Source organism: Lonchura striata, chromosome 22 (assembly GCF_046129695.1).
Source record: "Lonchura striata isolate bLonStr1 chromosome 22, bLonStr1.mat, whole genome shotgun sequence".
Lineage (NCBI taxonomy): Eukaryota > Metazoa > Chordata > Aves > Passeriformes > Estrildidae > Lonchura > Lonchura striata.
In genome coordinates this window covers 3,774,890-3,798,463 of record NC_134624.1, presented here as the reverse complement: position 1 = coordinate 3,798,463, position 23,574 = coordinate 3,774,890, and the positions used below count along the sequence as shown (strand labels likewise).

The 23,574-nt window shown below is 50.2% G+C and overlaps 1 protein-coding gene across 6 annotated transcripts in view; it reads left to right on the top strand.

Annotated features, from left to right (window-relative positions):
* The window catches only part of CACNA1B (calcium voltage-gated channel subunit alpha1 B), a 273,337-nt gene that overhangs the window by 166,702 nt on the left and 83,061 nt on the right, over positions 1–23,574 (top strand). For 2 of the 6 annotated variants that reach the window (XM_077787821.1, XM_077787820.1), the window contains exons 8-12: positions 2,132–2,247; positions 9,315–9,371; positions 9,999–10,073; positions 11,933–12,022; positions 15,502–15,711. In XM_077787821.1, coding sequence (XP_077643947.1) covers positions 2,132–2,247; positions 9,315–9,371; positions 9,999–10,073; positions 11,933–12,022; positions 15,502–15,711 — 548 coding nt within the window. The remainder of the gene's footprint in view (positions 1–2,131; positions 2,248–9,314; positions 9,372–9,998; positions 10,074–11,932; positions 12,023–15,501; positions 15,712–23,574) is intronic. The other 4 variants (XM_077787825.1, XM_077787823.1, XM_077787822.1 and 1 more) reach the window with 3 other exon arrangements.

Genomic DNA, 23,574 nt, shown 5'->3' with positions numbered 1-23,574 from the left:
TTTTACTGTCCTCAGGCCAGACAGGACCTGGCAGAGGATGAAAAGCTCTGCAAGGAGAGCTCTGCCTTTGCTGCTCCTGAGGGCTGAGGGGGCAGTGCCGTGGCTCATCTGCTGTCCTTCCTGCCCACGGGGCTCCTCCAGGAACCTTCCCACTGCTGCTGCCTCCTCCTTTGGGAAGCCTGTGCTGACGCCAGCCCCTAACGCCACGGCTGGAAAAATGAAATCTGTGTTTCACCCGGTGCCTGATCTCAGCCCTCCTGCTCCAGACACAAATCCAGACTGAGGGAAGGTCCCTGGCCCCAGGCAGCAGGGGCTGAAGCAGGAATGAGAGCATGGAAAGGGAAGAGGGGTGACACAGGTGACACGTGCAGGATCTGGGATCCCCCTGGGGATGTGCTGAGTGCCAGGGAGGAGCTGTCAGCCCAGAGCTGAGTTTGGACTCCCTCTGTTCCAAGGATGGAGCCAGGGGCTGTCCTGGCAGGTGGGGACAGGAGAGGGAGTCAGGAGCCTGGGATGTGCTCCAAAATGAAGATTCCAGCTCAGCCCTCCCATCAGTGCCAGGCTCTCCCTCAGTCCCTTCTTTGTGGGTCATATTCCTGTCAAACGAAGCACAGGTGGCACCTTTGAAGGACCAGCTGCAGATTGTGAATGCAAAGCTGCCCCTGGAACCTGGAGCTCCTTTCCCCCCCATTCTTCCACCCTTCTCTCACTCCTGCTCCTTGCTGGCTTTTGATGAGGACATGTGGGTTGATTAGGTGGGATTTTAGTAAAAATCATTAATTAGCTGATTGATTAATTAATAGTAAACTGAAGGTGTGAAGGACACAGAAGAGTTAAGATGTGCTGAGGGACTGAAGCCTCATGATCCCACATTTTCCCACGCAAAGCTTTTGTGGAGATATTCCAGTGAGTGCTTAAAACAGGGATTGCAGGGGCTGGTCAGAGCTCCATAAATGGCAGCTCGACACCTTCATGTGTCCAGAAAATTAGAAAATTCCAGAGGTGCCAGGAATTACCTTGGGGAAGGCCCCACTGTGGGTTGTCAGGCTGGTGGCTGCCCTTTTTTCTTACCTTCATTTCAAGCTAGACCAGCAGGATATACTTGGATGTGATTTCTGTGATGGTTGGGTGACCTTTCCTTTCTGCCTGCCCTGTTCTAGTGAGGCTACCCAGACTCTTGCTTTCCATGGGATTTCAGCAAACAGCAGCATCATTTTTACCCTCAGCCCAGGACATCTGGGCTATTTCACCTCAACCCATCCCCACTCAGTTCTCATTTGACCTGTGCTTGTCACAATCACCAAAAGCCTGGGAAAACTTGAAGAAAGGCTGACAGGGAAGAGCAGATCCCTTCAGAAAAGTGCTGATGTCTGTGACCTAATCTTGGTTTCTAGAGGAGATTGTGCTGTGGAGAGAGCTGGAGGATGTTTTTTAGCATTGAGGATGGTAATTTGTGTTTCATGACTGTCTGTGGTGTGTGCACATGGAATTTTTCAGGTCTTTTTCAGGATGAGAGAGGCAGCTGAGGAATAATTTGTTGGACTTATGCCTCAGGTTTCAGCTTTTCTATTTTCACATTCTGTGCTGCTTTAGTCTGTGGGTCTGAGCTTCACATGAGGGGATGCTGAGCTCTGCACAGAGCAGGGAGACAAAACAATTCCTGCTCCAGCTGGGCACCAAGGACAAATGATCCAAATCTCAGCCCAGGAGCACAAACAGCGTGGGCTGGAGAGAGAAAAACAAGCAGGATGGGACTGCCTGGGCTGAAGCTGGAATGGGACAATGAACTCCAAGGTGCCAATGGAGCAGAACTGATCCCAGGGAGAGCCCCCGGGAGCGCTCGTGCATTTTGGGACCATTTTGGGTCATTTGGGTGCAGCCCTGGCTGGGCTCTGGTGCTGCCCAAGGTGGATCCATGGAGGAGATGCTCTAATAAATCCCTGCTTTATTCCTTAGCTCTGTCCAGCCTCTGTTCTAGGTCAGCTCCTCAAGGCTTCGGGACAACAATAAGCCCCTTGCTGTGCTTTCCACTCCCTGCTCCCGTGCTGGACTCCACAGGCTCCCTGGAAGGCTGAGGTGGGGCTCTGTGCCTGTCCTGGCTGCCTGTGATGGCTTTTCCCTCTCTTGACAGCGAATTTGCCAAGGAGCGAGAGCGGGTGGAGAACCGCCGCGCGTTCCTGAAGCTCCGCCGGCAGCAGCAAATCGAGCGGGAGCTCAACGGGTACCTGGAGTGGATCTTCAAAGCAGGTAAGGCAGGCAGCTCCTGGGCTTGTCTGGGTGTGTTTTGGGGCAGGTGAGGTCTGGGGATGGCTCCAGAATTAGTCTGTGGTGTGGTCAAGCCTGGGGAGGTCCCGGCCAGCACTCGCTGGTTTTGTTGGAATTCTTTCCGAGTGGTTGCACCAACATTATTGCAAAACTACCTTGGTTTGGTTTAAGCAAAACTAAAGGAGCTGAGCCAGCTTTATTGCTGAGATCAAAGCAATTTCCCTAATACAGGATAATATAAAAAGTGATTGAGTGCCCAAAGCCTGCAGAGAGTGGAACTGCTCCCTCCCATGAGTAATTTCTGTTTTATTTACTCCCTGTCCCAGCTGGTTGATCAGGTTTCTGTGCTGGTAAAACCCACCCAAGTGGCATTTTTTATGAGCTACAAGGATCGCTTGCATGGGACTCCCCCCAGCCCATATTAACATTGATTTATAGCCCCTGGAACTGAACATTGCTCTTTATTGCAAGGCGTGAGCAACTTTAACCAGGACCCAGACACATTAATTTAACAGAAAATAGCATTTTTATCAGACTGCAACGATTACCAATAACCTTCCTGCCTTATGGAGGAGCTGATATTTATATATTGACATAACCACAGTCAATTCTTTCATGCAGCACTGAGAAAATGGGGGGTAATTTCCTCCTTGTTTGCTTTTCAACGTCAGAGCTGAGTGAAAAGGCCTTTTAAAACAATGATGGGGAAGAGAAGAAGTGCTGGTTTCTCAAATGGATTCGTGGGTGCCATTTTAGACAGATGAGCTTCATCTTTGCTCTTTACAACTGAAATGTAAAATAGAAATATCAGCAGTTTATGTGGTGCTTTAAACCCATTATTTCTTGTAGCACTGCACAGGGTGACAATTGAGAGCCACTTGTGTTGTCAGACTTTTATTCACTGTGACTGTTCAGCAGCAACTCAGGCAGCCACTCTTCATTCTGTGCTTCTGGAGGAATGAGAAAATAAAGAATTCCCTTTCCTTTCCATTTAGAATTTGTCTTCTCATTAGTTTACAGCTTTTGTGCAACCTCAAACTCAGATTAATTCCTGGCTTGCCCAGGCTGGAGCAGGGTTCTCCCTTTGTCATCCTGTCTTGCTTTTAAGGCTCTTGGTGATTTTTGGTCTCCTAATCCTGATCTCCATCACTAAAACAGAGCTGAGAATTCCCCTGCAGGGTTGAGGGTGGCTTTGTTTCACTTTGGGGCCTGCTCTGCCCATCACAGGCTGAACTTGTGAGCAACTTGGGATGGAGAAATTATAAAATGTACAGTCAACCTCTGCTCCAATTCCTGTTCTTTTGGGAATTCCTGGCTCTTCCATTTCTTTGTTGCCAGGGCTGAATAAATACCACACCAATCTCGAGTGAAACTGCTGGAAAATGCACATTTTTCAGCCTTATAACACACGATCCAGAAGGTTTTGTGGAACAGGGAAGTGCATGCAAAAGAGCTGAATCAGGGAACGTTAAAAATACTCTGCAAAGGCATTGTTGAGAACACAATAGGAATATAAAAGAGCCTCCTAGTACAGCTGAATAATAACAGTAATTAAAATCAGCTTAGCAGTGTTAATAAAATCTTTGAATAAAAATGCAGCGTGAAGGCAAAGCAGAGCAGAGAATCCAGGCTTTAGGAGTGAGGCACTGAAAACTGGGACTGTGCCGTGGATGGGGATTTCCCAGGTCTGGTTTGGGGATTTCAGCTCTGAAATGATCTGGAATTCCTTCCCCAGGATTCCGAGGGGGACATGCAGCCAGGGAGGACAGACAGAAACCTTGCAGCAGCCCCAGGCAGGAGCTGTTTGCTCAAAGGGCAGAGCAAAGCTCCTGGGATTCTGCTCTAATGGAACTCTGGAGGATTTGGTCATTATTCCTGGGAATAGCTAATTGTTTTTAAGTCCTTCTGCCAGCCTTGGCCTCGTTGACTCTTGGAGCAAAGAGTGCCCCATGTTAACACTCAGCTGGATTTTAGATATAAACCAACCCCACGGAGCTGTGTCCTGCCCTCACTTTAAATCCATCGCCTTTCTGCAGCAAGAGGAAGGATTCAGGAGTTCTTTTAATTACTTTTCTTTCTCTAATCTCCCTCTGCCTTGTTTCATCTTATTTTTTTCCTGCTCTAGAGCACCCAGAACCAATCAGCTCAATCCCCTCTTTTCCCCTGGAAGCCTCATCAGGTTTCCAACATTTCTAATATCCTCCCTGAGCATTTGGTTTGTTTGGTATTTTTTCCCCCTCGTTTATTTTTGATGCAAGGCAGGAAGAGTGGAAAGCTGCATTCCAGTGTTTCATAAAATGATGTCTTATTCCTTAGATGGTTTTTGCTGTGTAGTTTTTAACATATTCTGTGCAGTTACTGGAGCTGGACAGGAGGTGCCCTTGTCCTTTGTAGTGCTCAGGTTTTTACCTCAAGTGTTGTTTTAGGACCAAAGAAAGTGAGAGTGACTAAAATCACTCCTTTACCTGTACCCCAGCCCTCAGTCAACAATAACTTTAATTTAACATTGTGGTTATTGCTCACTGACCATTCTGAAGTGTCATCAATGTTTCTCATTAATGTCAGTAATTTGAATTATCACAGAATCCCAGACTGGTTTAGGGTAGAAGCCCCATCCAGCCTGGCCTTGGGCACTGCCAGGGATCCAGGGGCAGTCACAGCTGCTCTGGGCACCTGTGCCAGGTCTGCCCACCCTCCCAGGGAACAATTCCTGATTCCCAGTCTCCCACCTGTTGGAATCTGAGGTGTTGATGATTCTGAGATTGTAGAAAGTCTCTGTCTGTCAGCCCCGCTCCCAAAGCAGAAGCCATAATTGGTCTGTGCTGGTTTCCAGGTTGTTTATTCTGTTTATCTCTCACATGTTCTGCTGCCCTGCCCAGCTCTGTCCTGCAGGGCAGCGTGTGGGGCTCTGCCCTCAGTGGGATGTGACAAACATTCAATACCAGAAACTCCCTGGGCTGGATTTACAAGAACGTGCCAATATCTGTCACCTACATTGGACAGTGTGTCCCCAGCCTGGACCAACAGAAAAATGCCAACACCACAGTGAGACATGGAGGGCATGGAGAAGGAGAAAAAGGACAAGGCACACCCAATTTCCTCCATCTTGTCCCCTTTGCACCCCTCATCTAGAATCCTAAAATTTTACTTTTGCACCCGTGCCACACTTAATTATTACTGATATCAAACACTCAGAGCTGGTAATTCATCCTGTAAGGTTGAAAACTTTTCCATGGCCAGAGATCACAGCCAGTGTCTCTGGGGGCTCTGTCCAGGGGGTTCCTGACCCCTGCCAGGGTCCCAGACCTGCCAGGGCAGCCAGAGGGAAGCTCTGCATTCCCACACCCACCTAAACCTCCCGTTCCTCATTTTGAAGGCAGTTGAGCTTTCCAGAGGAATTAAAAAGTGGGGAAGCCAAGTGATGCAGTCCATGCAAAGGATTTTGCCCCTGCTGCTTTCTCCACCGAACTCCTCAGAACTGCAGGAACTCCAAGGCTGGAATTTTTGGAGAACAGAGAACTACAAATTCTCCACACTGAGTAAAGAGTTTATAAGCCCACAGATATTCTTTTGATGATGTTTCTCTTAACTTGCTAGGACATGAATCATTTGGAAAACACTTTGCTCAGAGACTCAAAGTCTTTCTGTTCTGGGCTAATCAAGTTTCACGTATTTTGCATTTTAATTCTTCCCAAATCCATCTTTTTCAAAGCACAAACTGGAGTGCTTCTGTCCTCCTGGAGTGCCAGGATTTGGGATAGTTTCATCTCTCTCCCAGCCCTCTGTGACTTCAAGGCCATCCCTTGGCAGGGCAGAGCTTTCTGAACTTCAGGTTTCGGTTTTCTTTAGAAGAACAGAGCCCTGAGCCCCCGGGAGAGATGGGAACAGACACCTCCAGCAAAGAGCCCCGGGTGAGATGCCAAGGCAGGGTAATTGCCACAAAGACAAAGCAGAGCTCCCTGGGACAGTGTGACAGCCACTTCTGAGGGCTGCATTTTAATCAGCTTTTCCTATTTACCCAGCCAGAAATTAAATTCGTTTAGTCTTTGATTTTCCTCACCTCTGTGGCCTGTTGAGTGCGAGTTATTTCCAGTAATCTGCTGCTCCTTTGAGCCCCCAATATCCTCTTTTCCCACACCAAAGAGAAGAAGAAGAGGCACCACTTTCTTGGCTGCTTTGCCTTTATTTCCAGCCCAGTCACACCCAGCACTTAATGACCAAAAATTCATCTTGCTGCTGAGACACCCCTGCCTCTGATACCCTGGCAAAGCCCCTGAGCCTTTGTTTGGAGGCTCAGAATTGCTGCTCTGGTCCCATCTCTCTGCTGAACATTTCTCCTCATGCAGAGGCACGGTTTTGGGGGGGGTTTCAGGTGCCAAATTATCTCCTTCCAGGTTCTGTTAGGGATGAAAAAGGCAAAGCAGCTCCTGAGCCTCTGTTCAGGATGCTGGCTGGTGAAAAACCCCTCCTGGCAGTGCTCAGTGACCTGCTGAGCTCTCCTTTTAGCCTCCAAAACCTCCTGGGGTAGCTGTGATCCTTTGGATTCCCAGAGGACACGAGGCAGACAGGAATAATTATCAAGGGAGAGAACCTGCTGCAGGGGGAGAAGGAGGCTTGAGGGAATTTCAGAGGTGAAACTGGGCTGGGTTATTTTAAAGGAACAGCAAAACTGAGCCCAGCTGTGTTTATGGATTGAGATTTGTTTGAGCACCAATTCAAGACCCTGAATTGTTTGCAGAATTGGTTTGTAAGAGTAATTTGTAGGTGGGAATCCAGTGTAGCAGCAGCCTTTGGGAAAGGTCTCCCATCCCTTCCTGGTGTTTCAGGGCAGCCAGGCTGGGAATTTCCATTTCACTCCTCCCATATTTTAGCCCCCAAACATCAGTATGGCTTTCCATGGGGAGGACTTCAGAAGAACCTTTTGGTCTGAGGTGCTGGCTGGTCAGAGAAGTCTCTTGAGCTGTCTGAAAAAGCCCATTTCACTCTTCTGACCTGTCTTAAGAAGACTTGAAAACCACCAGAATTGTAGGTGGGGTTTCAGGCACAACTTGTGGGTTTTTGACAGAACTTTACACCTTTTAAAGAGCAGCTTTGACCTCACCTGGCATTTTTACCCCTCTCAGCTCTCCTTTCTTTCACATATCTGGCGCATTACTTTGCACTTTTTGTATTCCCTTCCCCTCTTGGTTTTCCAGCCTTCCTCAGCCCTTGGTATTATTTTTCAGCCTTCTCAATTTGCTGTCTTATTAAAGTATCATTCCCTCTCTCTCCCAGATGATTAATAAAGAGATTATATAAGGCTTGTGTGGCTTATATAGGCTTATATAAGGCTGATCCCTCTGGTATCCTCCTAGACAGCTCTCAGCTACACACTTTGATGTTTGGCCTCTGGTTTGTTTGTATTTATTTTTCTGAAGTTACTCTTCCATCTAGACTGGCTTAAACGGACTTTAAAGCAAAATTTGGTGGGAACACGGTGTCAGATGTTTTAGTAAGAGCCCAAATCACATCAGTGGAATTACAGGCGTGTGAATTTGCCATTTATAAGAATGAAAGGAAGTGTGGAGTTTACCAGCTCAATGTTATGTTTTCTGTGCTTTGGGTTGTCCTTTAGCAGATCCCCACATCAGTTTCCAGCGGAAAAACCAAAATCTGTGGTTCTGAGGGTGGTCTCAAGTATTGGCACAGCACTGCAAAGTGGCCAGGGGGGTGGCAGTGCCCTGGGAAACCTCAGGAAATTGGGTTGTCTTTCACACAGATAAAAATGATGTCATTTTGGGAGGTTAGTTTTTAGTGCTTCCTCCTTTTTTTTTTTTTTTTTTTTTTTTTTAATTTAGGACAGTGCAAGGTTGTATTTTGGAGATCAGTTGCAGAGGAATGGAAGGTGGTTGCAGGCACTGTGCCAGGCAGAGCTCCCCCATGGAAAAGTTGCTGTGGATTTTATTTGGAGAAAGATTTGATGGGATGGCTCTGTGGTGACAGCGACTCTCCTGCCATGTGGCCCTGCTGCTCTCACCCTGTGCCACCACTCTGCTCCCCGTGGCTGAATCCTGATTTTTGGAGACAAAGGAGCAGTGATGGGTGTGGAGCATCTTCTCCAAACCATCTCCAGTGTGGATGGGCTTGAGGGACCTTCCTGGGGCTTGTGGGATTTGTTGTGCTGCCTGGAGGAAGGCCCTTGGTCTCCAGAGGTGCCTTGGGGATGAGAGCTGGTGAGGAACCCGGAGCAGGTTTGTGAGGAGGGATCTCATGGAGGAAGTGCTTTGTTTGGAATCCTCCCCCACAGGCTGAGAATGGCACCCTGGCCTGGATCAGGAATGGTGTGGCCAGCAGGAGCAGGGAGCTCATTCTGCCCCTGTGCTGGGCACTGCTGAGGGCTCACCTCGAGTGCTGTGCCCAGCTCTGGCCCCTCAGTTTGGGAAGGATGTTGAGGACCTGGAGCCTGTCCAGAGGAGGCAACGAGGCTGGAGAGGGGCTGGGAACACAAACCCTGTGAGGAACCACTGAGGGAGCTGGGGGTGCTCAGCCTGGAGAAAAGGAGGCTCAGGGGTGACCTTGTCACTCTCTGCAGCTCCTGGAAGGTGGCTGTGCTCAGGTGGGGCTGGGATCTTTCTCCAAGCAGCACTGACAGAACCAGAGCACACAGCCTCAGGCTGCACCAAGGGAAATTTAGGTTGGATATTAGGAATAAGTTTTGTACAGAATGAGTGATAAAGTTCTGGAATGGCTGCCCGGGGAGGTGGTGGAGTCACCATCCCTGGGTGTGTTTGAAGCCTGGATGTGGCTCTGGGTGCCAGGGTTTAGGTGAGGGGTTGGGGCTGGGTTGGACTCGATGGTCTCTTCCAAGCCAGTGATTCTGTGAATTCTGTGCATCCTGTGAGAAGCACAGCCCTGAGCCATGAGTTGCTCTGCAGACTCTGTCGCAGGGGCAGGGTGGCACTGGGGCGGGCAGGGTGGCACTGGGACAGGCTCCTGCTGCCCCACCAGCCGGTGTCGGAGCAGGGCTGTGAGGAACCTGAGGCTGACCCTGGCCGGTTTTCCTTTTCCAGAGGAGGTGATGCTGGCCGAGGAGGACAAGAACGCGGAAGAGAAGTCCCCTCTGGACGGTAGGTGGCTTTGCTGGGCATTTTCCTCCTGTGCCACGGGAGAGGTTCCACTGCTGTCACTGCCACGCCTTCCTCCCGAGCAGGAGGATCCTCCCGCATGCACCCGGCACAAATCCGGCCACAGAGCCCCTTCTCCAGGCTGCAGGTGGCCGAGGAGCAGTTATGGGACACCCCACACCGGCCCGGGATGGGGATGTGCCCTCGGGGTCGGTGCCCACGCCCTGCCGAGGGTGGCTGGCTGTGTGTGCAGGGGGTAGAGGCTGCCAGAAGGATGGAGAAGAGCGAATGCGCTGACCGAGAGGAGGCAGGGCTCCGAACGGATTTGACCAAGGGACTGAGCCCCCTGTTAGCTGTAAGCAGTAAGACATAACAGGGTGTGGTGATCCTTCCTTCCGACGTGCGAGCCCAGCGTGGCAGGACGGCCGGAGGAGCCGAGCAGCGAGGCCGCGGGGATGCTCCCCCTGTGCCTCCAGCCCCGACAGCCCTTAGGATGCGCCAGCCACTCAAAGCTCAGTTAAAGATTCTTCCCTCTCCCTTTTCTGACCATCTTTCGTCCTCCCATGTCTCCTCCTTTCCCCTCCCCTCCCTCCCCCCCCTCTTTTTTTTTCTCCTCCCATTCACTGTCAGGGAGGGCCGCCTCGGAAGGGCCGATTCCTCAAGGCACGGCGCCGGCAGAGACTGGCAGCGGCAGCAGCTACAACAGTGAGTGGATTGCAAATCACCAGGGGCTTAGGTGGCACACAGGGGCAGCTCCCCCCGGCCCGTGCCCAGGTCACCGGTGCCAGCCCGCAGGTGGCTTTGCCCGGCTGCCGGCCGTGCGGCTCTGCGGAGCATCATCCCCGGCCGCGGCCAGCCCGGTGACCTGCGCCGGGAGCAGCCGGGGCTGGAGCAGCTGGGGCCGCAGCAGGTCAGGGCTGAGGTGTGCGTGGCCAGTCCTCGTGTGCGTGTCGGGGGTGTGCGTGAGCTGGGGGAGCCTGCTGCAGCCAGGGCTGCCGGGCTGCAGCTGGACGCGCTGTCTGAGGAGCACCTGAGAGGCTGAGTGCTGTGAGAAACTCGAGGTGGGCGCAAGGCGTGGAGTAAAGACCCAGAGATACTCAGGCTACTCTTACCTAAAGCGAAAGGAGCCCGAAAACGTTTCCAGCCTTGGAGCAACTGGCGTGGAGCAGCCCACAGTCTATGGTGGTAAATTCTGAGTCCCCAAAACACAGGGACGTGCCTGGAGAGGTGGCACAACCTCACTGCCAAACACACGGAGGAGTTTTCTCGGGGAGAAGACAAAAAGCTGCTCAGTTCATGCCAGGGAGTGTTGGAAGAAATGAATCCCAGTGCTGGTTGTGCTCCAGTGCTGAGGATGGCCCTGGACACGCTGGATTGTACTGGGACAGACACAGCCTCAGGGACCCCCGAGCTGGCATCGCTCGGACTGAGGATGCAGCCTCGAGCTGGGTGGGGCACAAGGAGCACAAGCAATGCAAAGCAGTGGATCCAGATCACAGGTTCAGAGCATCCTCCCCTCTCCGAGCCTCTCCGAGCCTCTCCGAACCCGGGTGTGGCTCTGGGTGTTCCCTTGAAGTGACTCAAGCACAGCCCGTAGGAGGAAGAAGCGCATCCGTGTCTCTGTCAGGGCAGGGCAATCCGTGTAGTGTGGGAAGTGAATTTGTAGCAAATTAGGGTGAGGGGATGTTGTGGAGGAGCCTCCCCGGGGCAGTCTCTGCAGCGTGAGTGGCTTTGCTGTGTGTGCCCACGGACCAGTCTGTATCACCACACCGTGGGGTGTCTTACTGCTGATAGAAAGTGCTGCTTTAGTTACTGTATGTCTCGAAGCTGTCACCAAACTGTACCAACATGATTTTTTTTTTCTGCCACTTCTCAAGGTTCTGCAGGTAGGTGGTCCTGGGAGCAGCGTCCTCAGTGCTCCTGCCTCACCCCCCGTGCTCTGGGTGGACAGTGCGGAGCTCTCATTCCCTGTTGGAGTAAATGTAGTCATGTTTGCCCTCTCCACTAAAAGCTGCTTTTGGAGGAAAAAATAAAGTGTTTTCAAAGAATCCCGACATCCCCAGGGGGCAGGGATTGCACACCGGGTGCTGCTCACTGATGTGTGACCGCGTTTTCCACGCGGCATTTCTGCACCTTGAGGCACGGCTGGGTGGTAAACGGAGCTCTGTAAACGCTGTCAACTCTGTAAACAAACAGCACTGGTGGTTCCAGGGGTGGCAGCACCCATCTCCCAGCCCCGTGGGGCTCAGGAAGCTCCAGAGTCCCTGCCCAGCCTTGGTGCTGTGCCCCCCACCCTCCTGCATCTGCTGCATGAAGTGGAACCTGCAGAGCTGTGCCTGGCAAACCTTCAGGAGCTGGAAGGGCAAAGGAGTGAAGCACCCTGGCACTGAGGCGTGCAGAGGCCCTGCAAGGTTGAGGGATGTGCGGTTTGCTCCAGGGTAGCCTGGTGGGAGAGCTTTAAGCTGGCATTGGGAAGGAAATGCTGGCCCCGGAGAGTGAAGGGAGGGGGAGAGAGAATCCACTCTGCATCCTCACGGGGCATTTTCTCTTTAATTTGCATGCAGTGTTGAAAAGAGCCGCAATAAAGAAGAGCAAAAATGACCTGATTCATGCAGAAGAAGGTGAGGACCATTTCACAGACATTTGCTCCGTTGGTGAGTACTGGCTTCGCATCCCCCGAGGTCTCGATCTCCACCTCAACCTGCCCATGTCATGTTTCCTCCTCTGGAGCGGCTCCTGTGCTCCAGAAGCTGTGGTTTCCTGAAGGAGAATGAATTTCCACTGCTGCTGCAGCAGCACTTGACTTCCCAAAGCAACAAGCTCCGTGGCTTCACCCTCTCCCTGCGCTGCCTGCCTCAGCTCTTGCATGCTGCACCCTTGGGAGAGCCCTGCAAAGCCTTGGGACAGTCCCTGCTGGGCTGGCCATCCCGGGATTCTGCTTGGAACACGCTCATTCATGCTAATGAACCCCAAATCTGCCCAACAGCACTGTTGGAGGGAGGAGAGGAAGTGGCCATAGTCCCATTGTCCCCTAATGCCCAGCTGAGGTGTCTCAGCCTTTGCTGTGGGAGTGGTCACTAGGAAGTGCTGGGCAGTGGCCTCAATTCTCTCATTCTCATCTTAGAGGAAGATCTGAAAGTGATTTTAAAGCCAGATCTGGAGCTCCAGTGCAGAGCAGGGCATCCTGCTGGGGTGAACTTGGCATCCTCAGGCTGAGGAGGTGCTGCCCGTTCTGCAGCTCTCAGAGCTGATTCCCTGCTGAGATCTGCCCGGGTGGGGAGGCAGAGGCAGCTCTGGGCTGCCAGGGGAGGCTCTGGGCACTCAGCACCCATCTCAGGGAGCTGCTGGAGCCAAAACCCTCTGAGCCGTGGGAGAGGCATCTCCTGCTGCTCTGCAGCCGGGCGCTGTGCTCACCCCCGTGCCTGTTGCTGGAGTCTGTTTTGCTGCTGAAGCAGCAGATGTTCTCATTATCTTCCAAAGAAATGTCTTGGCAGCCCAGTCCCCACGAAGCAGCAAATCCTGGATGCACAGGAGGAGCAGCACAAACAGCACATTTGAGAATCCGTGTCCGTGGCTGCTTGCACAGCATGAGTGCCTCAGTTGCCCTTTGGAAAGTTGGTGTTGATGTTTCAGGGATCACAGCTGCTGCTGGAATTCTTTTCCCCCACTTTAAAGGAAGACCTGGTTGCAGAAAATGAGTGTGGCTTGGCATGTTCCTGACACCAGCACTGAGCTGCCACAGTCCCCTCGGCTTCAGGGTTTGTGGTGAAACCGCTGCCACTTCCAGGAGAGGATTGGTGCTGAAAAAGGGCAAAAATGCAGCAGCCTGTGTGCATTTTTGGTTTGGTTTGCTCTTCTCTCAGATCCCTGCATGGATAACAAGGAATGGTCATTTTTTGAATATTTGCTCACGGTTGCAATAATGATGAGATCTTTGCCTCCAAATCCAAGTCCCTCCAGGCTCTGGGCAGCCAGTGCCACGCCAACAGATCTTGGAGTTCAGCATTTCAGGTGGCAGCGGATGATGGAGCATCTGGGCTTGGGAATAATCCGAGGCAGAGCTGGGAACTGTCTCAGGAGCATATGGCAGGGAAAATAACAGCAGTGCTTTCCACCTTCTGTGAGTGCTTCACCCACTTGGGAAAAGTGGTTTTGATTTTGATTCATGGGACGAGGCAGAAAAGAAGGAATGGATTAAGCAGCCTCTTCTGCAGGCTTGTGAAGAGGCTGAAATGCAGAGCATAAACAATCAGATCACGTGGGCAATTACGCATAAAGGATCTGTTTTGGAGAAAAGGGGTTTTTGGATGGGTTTCTGTAATGTGTTCAGATGGGAGCAGAAGGAGCGTGGAAGAGCTAACAAATAATCCCTGAGTGCCACGTGAAGATGCAGCTCAGGGTGGGGGAGACTTTGCCAGGTCTCTCTCTAGCTATTGGCTGAAAATGTTGCATTTTAATTCAAACACAAGCACCTTTATGAGCTTTATAAGTGCAGTATAAAGCTCTGTAGTGGTAAACACTTCTCAGGGTGTTCTCTGCAGTTGTTCTTAGCTTTTATTCTTTTCTTTGTACTCCCACTGGCTTCACACCCTCTGTGCTGTATCAGGCACTGCCTTGATTCCCAGACACCAAAGCCTGGAGGAGGGGATGTTTTCCATGTTAGAGCAGTTTAAATATCACTGCTTTGCACTTCTGGAAGATCAGCAGACAGGAATGAGAGGGCAGCACTGTTCCTTTGCCAGTCTGGGAGTACGGAGGGGCTTGGATGTCTGAGAGCTCTGTACCTGCTAAGGAGTGCTGTGATATGAAGCAGCCTAAATCCCTAAACTGTGGCTCTTCTTGTTGTCTTAAAGCAGAGCAGAGGAGGAGCACTGTGATTTCTTCTCTTCCAAACTGCCAAAGGCAGGATTTTCAAACCAACAGAAGAACACACTGATTTTTTCAGCATGGAGGTTTTTCAAAGCTTGGTCAAGCCAGCTCTGCTTTTGGAGTGCTGGTGGATGCCAGAAATGTGAAATGGAGAAGAGAGCTCACTTTCCATGGGGGAGCATCACACTTGTGTGGGGCTGTGAGTTTTGAAGAACCCGCTGCTGTCACATCTGGATGCCTCATCCTTTCTCTGGCTGCTGTGGATGATGTTGCAGGATGAGGCTGGGTGACATTCCCACCCGTTCCAAGTGTTGACATGGAGGTGATCACACTCCAAGATTTGGCTGCTGAAGCCAGAACTCTTTGTTCATGTCACTGAGCCCAGGAGAGCCACCTGCTCCAGGACAGAACGAGGACATGTCCTGCTCACCCTGCTGGGATGCTCCATCCCAGGGTGGGGAAGGGCAGCAAGGATATCTTGTCACAAACCATTGGCATAGGCAGTGGCCAGCCTAGCACAACCACCATTTCCCCTGCTTATGGCAGCTTCTGTGGCTGCTGCAGAGGAGCCCCAAGGGGTTCCTGTGTTTATTCCCTTATTCCTGATTTCTCCTGCCTCAGCCTTTTCATCTGAGCAGTGCCTCTGCCCCAGGGGGAGAGCTGACATCAGGAATCATTTCTTCCATCAGCTTCCTATTGTTGAAACCCTTGACTCTTTGCCAGGGTTTCAGCTCAGAGGGGAAATGGAGCTGATAGAGGCAGAATTGAGACAAATGAATGGCTGAGCCCAAAATCTGATGCACGGAGGCAGGTTGAGCCCTCTGCTAAAGAAATAGCTGAGGCTGGAGAGTAAATTAAGGAGAATTTGCTCAATTCCCTAGTGACTGGCCCTTGGAGCAGGACAAACAGGGATGAGCTTTCCTGTGGCACCTGCGAGCTCCATGAGGGCAGAAACACCCTGTGCCTGCTGCTCTTTGTCCCCATCAACCAGGAAAAAGGGATGAGTTTAACTGGGACAATCAGGAGTGCTGCAAAGATTTGGAAGCCCAGTTTAGATGGTGGAGCTAGGCACTGACCCATGAAGTTTTAAAAGCCCAGCCTTCATCCCTCATTACAAGCGAGACACCCTTGCTCAGCCCATTCTCAACATTCCCAGCTTCCTGCTGAGCTGTTCTGGTGCTTGGAGGGGCTCTGTGTGCCCAGGAACCCCCTCCAGCCTTTTCCCTGCTGGGCTGGGCTGTGGTGACTCTTCTTTCTGTCCCAGGGTCTCCCTTTGCCCGCGCCAGTTTGAAGAGTGGGAAGAACGAGAGCTCGTCCTACTTCAGGAGGAAAGAGAAGATGTTCCGCTTCTTCATCCGCCGCATGGTGAAGGCTCAGAGCTTCTACTGGGTCGTGCTCTGCGTGGTGGCCCTCAACACCCTCTGTGTGGCCATGGTGCACTATGACCAGCCCGAGAAGCTGACCACTGCTCTCTGTGAGTACTGGCCACTCCTGTTCTTCCCCCAGCAGCGCTGGCGTTTCTGGTCCCGCCGTGCCGCGGCTCTCGGCGTCCCGCAGAGCTCGGTTCTCCTGACTCCCACCCCTGGGTTCACAGAATGGTTTGGGTGGGAAGGGAGCTTAAAGCTCAGCTTATTCTACCGCCTGTGCAGGGATACCTTCCACTAGACTCTGTCCAACCTGGCCTTGGGCTCTTCCAGGGATCCAGAGGCAGCCACAGCTGCTCTGGGAATTCCATTCCGATCCCTATCCTCAGAGGGAAGAATTCCTTCTCAATAGCCTATCTATCCCTGCCCTCTGGCAGTGGGAAACCATTCCCCTTGTCCTGGCACTCCACACCCTTGTAAATTGTCTCTCTTTACCTTTTCTGTCAGCCCTTTCAGGTCCTGAAATGCCACATTTAGGTAATCTCAAAGCTTTCCTTCTCCAGACTGAATCTCAATTCTCTTTCAAATCATATTTCAAATTACTGAATCACACAGTTCAGAAAAAATCCACCAGGGTGTTGGTTTGAGAGGGGAATGTTATCCTAAAGGTTGTTGCAAAACTGAGATTTAGTCAGGTGTAAAGCCTGGAAGAGTGCAGGAAGAATTGCTCTGGAACAGGGCAGGAGGAATTCTCTTGGAATGGGGAAGGAGGAGGAATTGTCCTGGAATGGGGCAGGAGGAGGAATTGTCCTGGAACAGGAGAGGAGAAATTGCTCTGGAAGAGGGCAATAGAAATTGTACTGGAATAGGGAAGGAGGAGGAATTGTCCTGGAATGGGGCAGGAGGAATTGTACTGGAATGAGACAGGAGGAGGAATTGTAGGAAGAATTGTCCTGGAACAGGGCAGGAGGAATTGAACTGGAATGGGGCAGGAGGAATTCTCTTGGAATGGGGAAGGAGAAGGAATTGTCCTGGAATGGGGCAGGAGGAACTGAACTGGAATGGGGCAGGAGGAGAAATTGTCCTAGAATGGGGCAGGAGGAGGAATTGTAGGAGGAATTGTCCTGGGGCAGGATGCTCAAAAGGAAGGGGAATGATGTCTGGGAAAAGCGGGATTCTTTGGCTAACCGTGTCCAGAGAATGCAAATTTGTGTCACTTTGCAGCAGATCTGCAGCACCCATGGGTGATTGCTGTTGGGGACACAGAGCTCTGCCAGTTCTGATATTCCTGGGGTACCAGCAGCTGGAATGGTCTGTGAGATAAAAATCCTGCCAGTGCTTATGGAATCAGGCCCTAAGGCCCCACATTGCTGTGATTCCTGTCAGAGCCTTTAAAAGGTTGCACCTTTACAGCTCTTTTTTGGTTCCATGCCCTCCCTCATGGGGCGTGATGGATGGCACGGTGCCCTCCTGTGACATTAAGTGACAGAAATACTCCCAGAGAGATTATTCTGTATTTGTGAAAAGATTTTATTTTAGCCTGTTCCTGTGGTCACCTGGTTTAGCTCAGAGAGTCTAGAAGTGCTTTTGAAATACGAGTTTTGGGTTTTCTAATTGTTCTGATGAATGAGAAATGGTGTCTCCCTGAGGTCACAGACTCGCTGACAAAGCTTGGTTAAAAAAAAAATGAAAGGTGAGGGATGGAGCTTATTTTGTTTATTTTAATGAAGTTTGGAGGCTGGGACTCCTAGAACTGGAAATGTAGAAATTCATCCTGCTGATAGTGCAAATTTTTCCTTCTGAAGGGATGAGATGAGGTTTGTTCCTGGAAGACAAAGCCATTCCTTTGGCCATTTCTGACCCTGTAAAAAGACCAGGAAGAAATCTGTTGTTCAGCACTTGACCAGATGAAAATTTAAATAAAACTTCTGAAAAAAGCAAACAGAAGACTGGGAAAAAAAACCTCAGATATTTCCAACAGTCTTAACAATGTTGGCTGAGATCTTTAAAGATCCTTATCTACCTAATTTGCCTTGATTTCTCTATAAATTAGATACTTAAATATTTCTTGCCTCAGATCCTCAGGTCTTACCTTATTACAAGGAAGGCAAACTTTTGAAGTTTTTTTTTTTTACTAGACCTAAGAGGTCAGGAATACTGACTGCTCTGACATCAAAAGCTCCTTATTAATATTTGTTGAAATATTTAATGCCACCAGGTAATGGAGCTCTAATGAGAGATGTATAATAAGGACAGAAATTCCTTTCAAGTATTTTTTTTTTTTTTTGGCAAGATTTCAACTGAAAAGAGAGACAGACCATACAGAGAAATCACTCTTGCTTATTCATTACCTCAATTTACCAGAGGAAATAATAAGCTAGATTGGCAGAGTAATTAAAAGTTTGAGGATTAGGATTTCCTCTGGAATTAGGACTAAATGTTTAGGAAACAAACCCTACACTTGAAGTCTTCCAACTCAAAAAAAAGTGACAGATTTACAAAACACAGTTTTGGGAGCACCTTATGCAGTGACTTTTCCAAGGAAACATGGAGAAATCCTCGAGACAGGAACTCCTTAATATTCCAGTGAGGGCTGGAAGGGCTGGTTCTGTCTCTTGGAATTATTCACCTCCAGCTGGGAAACTTAGATAAGGGCTTCCCTCTGGCTGCCCTGGGACCCTGGCAGGGGTCAGGAACCCCCTGGACAGAGCCCCCAGAGACACTGTCTGTGATCTCTGTCCATGGAAAAGAGTTTTCAATCTTACAGGATGAATTACAAGCTCTGAGTGTTTGATATAAGTAATAATTAAGTGTGGCACGGGTGCAAAAGTAAAATTTTAGGATTCTAGATTAGGGGTCCAAAGGGGACAAGATGGAGGAAATTGGGTGTGCCTTGTCCTTTTTCTCCTTCTTCATGCCCTCCATGTCTCACTGTGGTGTTGGCATTTTTCTGTTGGTTCAGGCTGGGGACACACCGTCCAACGTAGGTGACAGATATTGGCACGTTCTTGTAAATGCAGCCCAGGGAGTTTCTGGTATTTAATGTTTGTCACATCCCACTGAGGGCAGAGCCCCACACGCTGCCCTGCAGGACAGAGCTGGGCAGGGCAGCAGAACATGTGAGAGATAAACAGAATAAACAACCTGGAAACCAGCACAGACCAATTATGGCTTCTGCTTTGGCAGCGGGGCTGACAGACAGAGAATTTCTACAATCTCAGAATCATCAATACCTCAGATTCCGACAGGGGATGACCTAAACCTTCCTACCCCTTTCCTGGGGGATGGCAGAGTTTCCATATCCTCGTATTTCTACTAATCCCTCTTTGAATCCCGAGTTCAGGGAATGTTTGGGAAGGAGCCCAGCTGGGCTGAGCCCTCCAGGAATGCTCCTGGGAAGCCCCGTTCTGCCCAAGGTTTGTGCACAAATCCATTCGATAGAGGCAGAAGGAGAGAGCACAAACCAGGGGATTTCAGACAACTCCTGGAAATACTTGGCAAAATCACTGGGAGAGTGGCAGAGTTTAAAAATGGTTTAAGAGTCAATCCCTGATGAGGGAACATCGCTGCAGAGGAGCAGGACCTGGCTGGTGTGATGCCGAGCAAGAGAGAAATCAAAAATTCCAATGATGTTGTTTGAGGGAGGGCTCAGGAATGAACTGATGAGGCTTTTTGGGAACTGTAGCAGCAGGAGAGGAGCACAGGAAAAGGATCTGCTAAACCCTGCAACTCTACCCAGGCACCTCTAATTCAATTATACCTGTCCCTCTGGGGAGAAGTTTAATTACATTACAAATTAATTTTACTTAAAGAACAGTTGGTAAAAGCCTACGGGTCTGCATTGATTTATTTTTCCCTTGGTCTTTTCTTTTAACTTTTCTGTTTTGAATTGTTCTGATTAGCTTTCTCTGCTTGATGCTCCATATCTGTACAAGTGCTTTGGAAAAAGGACTGCAGGAGCTTTGGGGAGAGGCTTGGGATTTCTTTAGCTTTATTGAAAGCACTGATGAGGAATTCTTTGAATTCTTCTGGTATGATTAATAACAGGCCCTACTTCATGCCCCTGTAATTATCCTCAAATTCAATCAGAGATTCTCCTTCTCTGTGTGGAAGGGACTCCAGGGCCAAATAGGATTTCTCTCATGCTGCAGATGGACACTGCTAAGTGAAGCACAGAACTTTGGTTAAATAAGCTGCAGTTGCCTATAAAAGAATATATTTCAGACATATATTTCATGATTTTATTATCATCTCTTCGCGCTCCTTTCCACTACTGCCAGTATTCTGAGAAAGAAGAGATTTCTGTCAGAAACCAACTCTGGAATGGCATCACTGAGGTCTGGTAGCAGAAAAGATGAATTTTCAGCTGAGGGCTCCTCAAAATCCATGCTGGGGACGCCGTGGAGGAGCAGAGAGACCAGGGCTGTGCCTTTGGCCACGGGCAGCAGCTCCTGCTGCGGGAGAGCTGCAGGCACTGGGGCAGGGCAGGAGCCCAGGGATGGGGCTGGGGTGGGCTCCTCCTCCTCTGGCCAAAGCTGGGGGGTGAAGGAAGGACCTGAGCTCCCTGCCTCTGTGGGATGGGTTTTGGGGCTCTGGGATGGGTATTGGGGAGTGTGGGATGGGTTTTAGGGACTGTGGGATGGGTTTTAGGGAGTGTGGGATGGGTTTAGGGACTGTGGGATGGGTTTTAGGGAGTGTCGGATGGATTCTAGGGACTGTGGGATGGGTTTTTGGGACTGGGATAGATTTTCGGGACTGTGGGATGGGTTTTAGGGACTGTGGGATGGGTTTTAGGGAGTGTCGGATGGGTTTAGGGACTGTGGGATGGGTTTTTGGGACTAGGATGAGGTTTTGGGACTGTGGGATGGGTTTTAGGGAGTGTAGAATGGGTTTTAGGGAGTGTGGGATGGGTTTTTGGGACTGTGGGATGGGTTTAGGGACTGTAGGATAGGGTTTTGGGACTGTGGGGAGGGGGTTTTGGGACTGTCGGATGGATTCTAGGGACTGTGGGATGGGTTTTTGGGACTGGGATGGGTTTAGGGACTTTGGGATGGGTTGAGGGACTGTGGGGTGGGTTTAAGGACTGTGGGATGGATTTTAGGGACTGTGGGGAGGAGGTTTCAGCACTGGGTCACTCAGGTTTCCCTCAGGGCTGCCCTTCCCAAAGCTCTCTTCTTTCTCCAGCAAATCCTGCAAGGATCCTTCCTGGCTCCTTAATCTGTGTAGGTCTAAACCCCAAATCCACAATGTCTCCTTTTGATAAATCCAGTATCTGAACGCAGCATTTAATCCATTCTAGCCTGAGAGCCTGCCCAGTGCTGAACCTCACGTTTGGGGCAGTTTGGCCTTTTTTTGGTGCTGTTGTTGCCTTTGATGTCAAAAACCAGCTCCCTCTGGATATAAATATGCAGCATTTATAAGGAAAAGGCTTTCTGGAGCATATTATTTCTGTCTGTTGAGCATTTCACATCTGCTTGGGCAGAAAGGGGGAAGTTCTGCCCTACTGAAGTTCTCCTGCTTGGATTAATATGAGAGGAAAAGGAAGTGTCGAGCTCAGCACCTGCTTCTGATGCCACTGGTCTTGGAAATGGAATTAATCCATAAGTGATTGACAAAAAGGAGCTGGTAACTCTAATTAGGAGCCTAATTCAAAGGTGTGGGTGAGGAGATGCTTGCACGGCCTTTGCCAACAGCACAGCTTGGAAATGAAATAAAAGTGTTTGTATCAAACTTTTCCTCCTTAAATCACATCACAAAATGCTTTTGAGTAAGGCAAATGAAATTAGGTGAGGTTTAGATACCAGAAGGCCCAAACAACACAATTGCATTTTCAATTATTGAGGCAGGGCCTTCTCAGAAGAAATGGTGTGTTGGGTGCAGCAGCCTCTGCATGGAGCCTGCTCCTTCTGCCTGAGGAGTTCAGGGTCTGAATTCCACTTGCTCCATGCCAGCCTCCCTGGGCTGTGCTTTGTAGCATCTGGTACCTGCTGGGACACAGCTCTTGCTGCCGTGCTGGGCTCTGCTCTGGGATTCATCAGCTGGCAAAGGCCAAGAGTGTCTCTTGCAAGAGCAGCAGAAGGAAGTTGTTTTTTAGATGCTCTCAGTTTTAAACACTTCCTGGCTTTATATATTTTTTTAATATAATTAAATTTTCTTATGCCACTTCCTAGCTTTTTTCTTGGGTGATATTCTGGATTTGCACGTGTGTTTGCAGGATGTGTCAGCCTGATGGTGACACCTTTGCACTTGTGATACCCAGGGTGTGTTCAGCCTCCTGCTGGAGCGGTGGCTGAACGTTAATCCTTGGGCCTTCCTCCTTTTTTGCTCCTTTGGGATGCTGGTGATAGTCTTGGCAAAGAGTCCTGAGGTCTGCTGGTGCAAATTTGCATAAGAAACACTACTGAGGATTTTGTTGTCCTGTGGAAGAATTTGGGGGCCACCTGAGGTGTGACTCGGACAGGTGAGGCTGGGGCAGAGATGAGGGATGAGAATCTCCCTGCTAGAGATATGACACATGTGGGGGGTGGGCACTGCTTCCTGGAGGATCTGCAACCTCTCCCCGTGGTTTTATCAGCTGATTTAACAAAGCTTTCACAGCACTGGCCGAAAATCACCCCTTGGCATAGGGACGCTGTCTCTGGAAGTCGTGCCAGTCAGCACCACCTGCTGAGGGACACCAAAGCCCCTCTGCAGCTCTCCTGGAGCCCCTTCAGGCCCTGGAGGGGCTCTGAGCTCTCCCTGGAGCTTTGGAGCACCCCCAGCTCTCCCAGCCTGGCTCCAGGTCAGGGGCTCCAGCCCTGGAGCAGGTTCAGGTTTGCTCTGGACTGGTTCCAGCAGCTCCAGGTGCTCCTGCTGGTCCCAGAGCTGGAGGCAGCTCTGCAGGTGGGGCCTCACCAGAGCAGAGGGAAGGTGGGATGGATTCCCAGCACCATGGTGGGTATCTCCTTGCTCTGGGATCCTTGGTGCTGGAGACAGAGCTTCCTCACCGAGTCCTTGCACCTCCTGTGAGGAAGGAGAGAAAAGCTGCAGCTTGGTCAGGTGTGAAGAGGCTTCTCCTGGAAAGCCTCAGGGAGAGAGGGAGCTGTGCTGCTCCTGTGCCCCTGCTCCTCCCTGAGCACCGAGATCCAGAGGGTGAATCTGCCTCTTCCTGGCAAAAAAGCTGTGGGTCTCAGATTTTGTCACCTTATTCCTCAGCTGGGAACACGTTGTCCTTGAGAGTCTCCTTGAAGGATCTTGCTGCTGTTTTCAAGGAGAGCAGGTCAGGGGGGAGAATTACTACTCGCCTGAAATTTCCTCCCCTTGTGCAGCTGTTGGCACAGGTGTCCTTGCAGGCTCCTCACCAAGGTGTTAATAAAGCCTCTCTCATCTCATTATTTCTTCCTGGATTTCAGGGAACTTTATGTCCATGGTGTTCCATGACTGGCTTTCATTTAAAATTTAAAACCCCTTTTTTTGGGGGGTAATTGAAACTGCATTTTTCAAAGAATTTCCAAAGACACCCAGAATGGCCCTGGGCCAGCTCTGCTCACTCCCTATGGATGTGCAAGGCCAGGGAAGAACCTTTCCTGATCTCCAGCATTCCCTGTCCCAGAGCAGAGATTGGAATTGCCCCAGAGTGCAAAGCTCCTGGAATCCAGGATTGTCCTGCTGAAATTTTCCTTGTATCTGTACCCCTCTTCTGTCTCTGTGCACCTCTGCATAAAGTTCGGCACCATCTCCTTTTTATCATTCCTGGAATCATAAAATCAAAATTACAGGAGTCTTTCTTGTAGCATCTGTTCTGCTGCAGCCTCTGAGAACCTCCTGTGCTGCACTAAACAAGGTGATTAATCCCCACCTTTTTGAGGTTTGATTCTTTTCCTCATATTTTCTCCAGAGAGAGAGAGCTTTGCCTTCTGCTGTTTGGTTTTTCTTGGTAGTGTAGGTGGTTTTTGCCTTTTTTTGGTGTTTTTTTTTTTCTTTTTGTTTTTAAC